At 54.8% G+C, this 3414-nt stretch overlaps 1 protein-coding gene across 1 annotated transcript in view; it reads left to right on the top strand.

Moving 5' to 3' along the window:
* Positions 1-2242, top strand: part of LOC104988693 (chromosome unknown open reading frame, human C9orf24) — a 14628-nt gene extending 12386 nt beyond the window's left edge. Inside the window, exons 6-7 of the mRNA XM_010840105.1 lie at positions 1134-1221; positions 2062-2242. Of these exons, the coding sequence (XP_010838407.1) occupies positions 1134-1221; positions 2062-2167 (194 nt within the window). The 3' untranslated portion in view covers positions 2168-2242. The remainder of the gene's footprint in view (positions 1-1133; positions 1222-2061) is intronic.
* The last annotated feature ends 1172 nt before the right edge of the window (positions 2243-3414 follow it).

A 3414-nucleotide genomic window follows, 5' to 3' on the forward strand; every position in this document is an offset into this window, starting at 1 on the left:
CAAACAAGCCCCGCCCCCAGAGCCCTGTCCTACCCCGCCACCTCCCCTGCGGGCTCAGCATCCCGCGCCACTTCTAGCTCTGCTCGGCCTCTGTGCCAGACCCCACTCCGCCTCCAGCCCGCGCGGTCCCCTTACTGGGCGCCTCCCTGTCCCTTCCTCGGGCCTCATGGCCTGAGCAGACTGCTGAGGCGAGAGACCTGCACAAACTGGGCTCAAGGTCCACCTGACTCTTGTTTGTCTTCTGGAGGCTCCGCCGGAGAGCTTCTTGGAGGAACAAACCCCGTGCACCAATTTCATCCCGTTCCCTCGCTCTCAGGCCCTGCCCCCTACCCGGCCACCAGGCCGTGGAGACGCAGGTTCTAGCTTGCGGAGAGCCACGTGTCCTCAGAATAGTGTCCCCTATTCCTGGGCCTCGTGGTTGATACATCGGCAGGGTTATCGTTGGGTTCTAAGAGGGCGAGGAAATGGTGACCGAGTGGGTAACAGAAGGGTCCTGGCCTCCTCGGAGCCCAGCACCACCTCCGGAGATAGACAGCCTCGCGTGTTATTGTGGAGGAAACTGAGGCTCGGGCACTCAGCAAAAGCTCAGATTGCCATCTATCTCCCTGCACTTGGCTTTAGATAAGACGGGCTGAGCCTGGGAGAACTCCAACATCCGCGTCTGCCTAGAGAGCTGCGAAAGGGGGAGAGGGTCCTGAACTCTGTCCCTAACCCTGTGGGGACACCCCGTCCCTCCCCAGGCTGGGACAGCCTGATATATTGAGCGAAACTGGGTTTTATCACTCACAAGGGTGTGGAAGAAGGAGAAAGTGCTTAAGCCTTTCTCGACAAGCTTATCGCCTTGTCGATAAGCGAGGATCCAGGATCCTCAATGACTGGACCTCCAACCCTCCCCAGAGTACAGCCTTCTCCGTGGCCCAGCCTGGGCGGCAGAAACCAGGCCTAGTGGGGAGAGGGACTTCCAGGTGTCTTCCCGGAGGCAATACTTCGAGGAGATCTTGAAGGGCCAGGAGGCTGGAGGGGAGGATCTCCTAGCCGGAGGACAGACACCTGAAACGCGGCTCAGGGTCTTGGTCTGGGCTGGGGTGTGGAGAGAAATCAAAAGGCCTTCCTGCCCACCGTTTCTTCCTTCAGGAGTGTGTCTCCCTGCGAGCACCGATCCGGAATGCAATGTGCTGTTATAACTCCCCAGCCGTCGTACTACCCCTGTCCGAACCTTAGGTAAGTCTGGCGCACACACATGCAAATTCGCACCCACAAAAGAAGCTGTAACCTTGAGTGGCGGGGCACCCAGGGTCTAGCTGGGATAAGAACTGTTCGCTGTAATGCACCGACGGGACGATGACACAAGGGGGCGCTAGTGCCATGGGGAAGTCAAACTGGCAACTAAACGAGAGCCCCAGGAGAGGGCATGGAGATTGGCATTGAAGAGTTACAGGTTGGCAGTGGGGCTTAGAGTCAAGAGATCAGGGTGTTAGGTTCAGGGCTTGAATTAAAGGGTTCAGTTCAGTCGCTCAGTTGTGTCCGACTCTTTGCGACCCCATGGACTGTAGCATGCCAGGCTTCCCTGTCCATCACCAACTTCCAGAGTTTGCTCAAACTCATGTCCATCAATCCGGTGATGCCAGCCAACCATCTCATCCTCTGTCATCCCCTTCTCCTGCCTTCAATCTCGCCCAGCATCAGGGTCTTTTCCAATGAGTCAGTTCTTCCCAAAGTATTGGAGTTTCAGCTTCAGCATCAGTCCTTCCAGTGAATATTCAGGACTGATTTCCTTTAGGATTGGCTGGTTTGATCTCCTTGCAGTCAAGGGACTCTCAAGAGTCTTCTCCAACACCACAGTTCAAAAACATCAATTGATGTTTTTGAATTAAAGGGTAGGAAGTCAATGTTAGGGAGTGGGTATTGGGAATCAAAAATTTAACAGTAGTACCTGAGGTCAAGAGGTCAATGTTGGAGCCTAGGGTCAGTATTAGGGCAAAATGTTGGGATAAGATTAACATTGAGAATTGGAGTCAGATATATGAGGGTCCAAAAGGGCTGACCCATCTCTCCCCACAGATGGGACACAAGTCACTTCAAGAAGACCGGTGGTTCCCAGAGAAACAACTATGTTGTCCACCCTGAATTTGTGTCCGAGACCTATCCTGACTACCACTGCTGGTAGAAGCCGGGGCTGGCCAGGCCAAGGGGGCTGAACAATAAATAAACTCTTCACCCTAAAGGCTGCCTGCAGTGTCCTCACCCAGCAGGGCTGGCATGAGGAGTCAGTCACTCAGGCCTCTGCCACGCCTCGTCAGCGGAGATGCAGTTTCTCAAAGTCATCCTGCACTGAGCCCTCCCCACCCCATCATCTCAGTAGTTCCCATGGGTGGCACTGAGTGCCCTCCTGACCCATAACAGTAGCTTATGAGGGGCATGTCCTCCTCCTTTCCATTCCAGAGCCCAAACTAATGGGCCCACCTAGCCACTCAGGAGGTCCCATTCACCTCCCATCCCAGGAGGGCACAACTGACATTTCCCCAATATCCTCCAACCTAGATGTCCCATCACCCCCATATCTCAGTGGACCAGAATCCTCCATCCTGCAGTCAGAGCCATGTCCCTTACTCAATCTCTTAATCTCTGTCCCCAGAGTCTCCATCACAGCCACCCTAAAGTCTATACAGAACCCCTTACTGCCCTCCCCGACCCAAGTCCAAGGGGTGGGTTCCAGAACAATTTTGGAAGATTTCGTGACCAAGAAATCTTGGCCCAACAAGGCCCTGTTTCTCTGTCCCTCAAGAAGCAAGGTTTGGGGTGTTCTGGAGTCTCTAGGGTCTTTGGTATTTTTTCACCCCATTCCTCCTGGGTGCAGGTGTATGCTGGGGCACACCCACCTCCTCACAGCACAGGCACTTATAATGGCTGTCACCAAGGGAAGTGATTGGGGGAAGACTTTGCAAAATACCGAGCAGAATCTGGTCTTCTCAGTCCCTAACCTCAGACATTGCTGGTCTGATCCGGAGGGAACTGATAGGTCAGGCCTCCCGGATGATGGAACAAGGCTACATTCCGTGGGGTCCTTGATTGGATCCAACCTGTATTGAACCGCTGGGATCTTCCCAGAATCCCCCTACCCTTTTTACACATGGGAAAAGAGCTGATGAGAGCGTTATACCAAGACGGCCTCAACCTGCCCAAACTGGAGGAAAAAGAATCCCGAGAGCCAGCTCTGCCCCATTACCCTGAGGCTCGCACCTTCTCTTACACATCCCAAATTTAGCCTTGGAGGTGTGACAATCCTAACATTCGGCAGCTGCACTTTCCTCCAGAACTACACTTCCCAGCAGGCCCGGGGCAGAGCCCCCCCGCCCCAGCGTGTGGCTGAGCAACAGTTCACCAGGGGCGGGCCTGCAGGCGAGTGGGGCGGGG

This window comes from Bison bison, unplaced genomic scaffold (genome assembly GCF_000754665.1).
Source record: "Bison bison bison isolate TAMUID 2011002044 unplaced genomic scaffold, Bison_UMD1.0 scf7180017864141, whole genome shotgun sequence".
Taxonomy (NCBI): domain Eukaryota; kingdom Metazoa; phylum Chordata; class Mammalia; order Artiodactyla; family Bovidae; genus Bison; species Bison bison.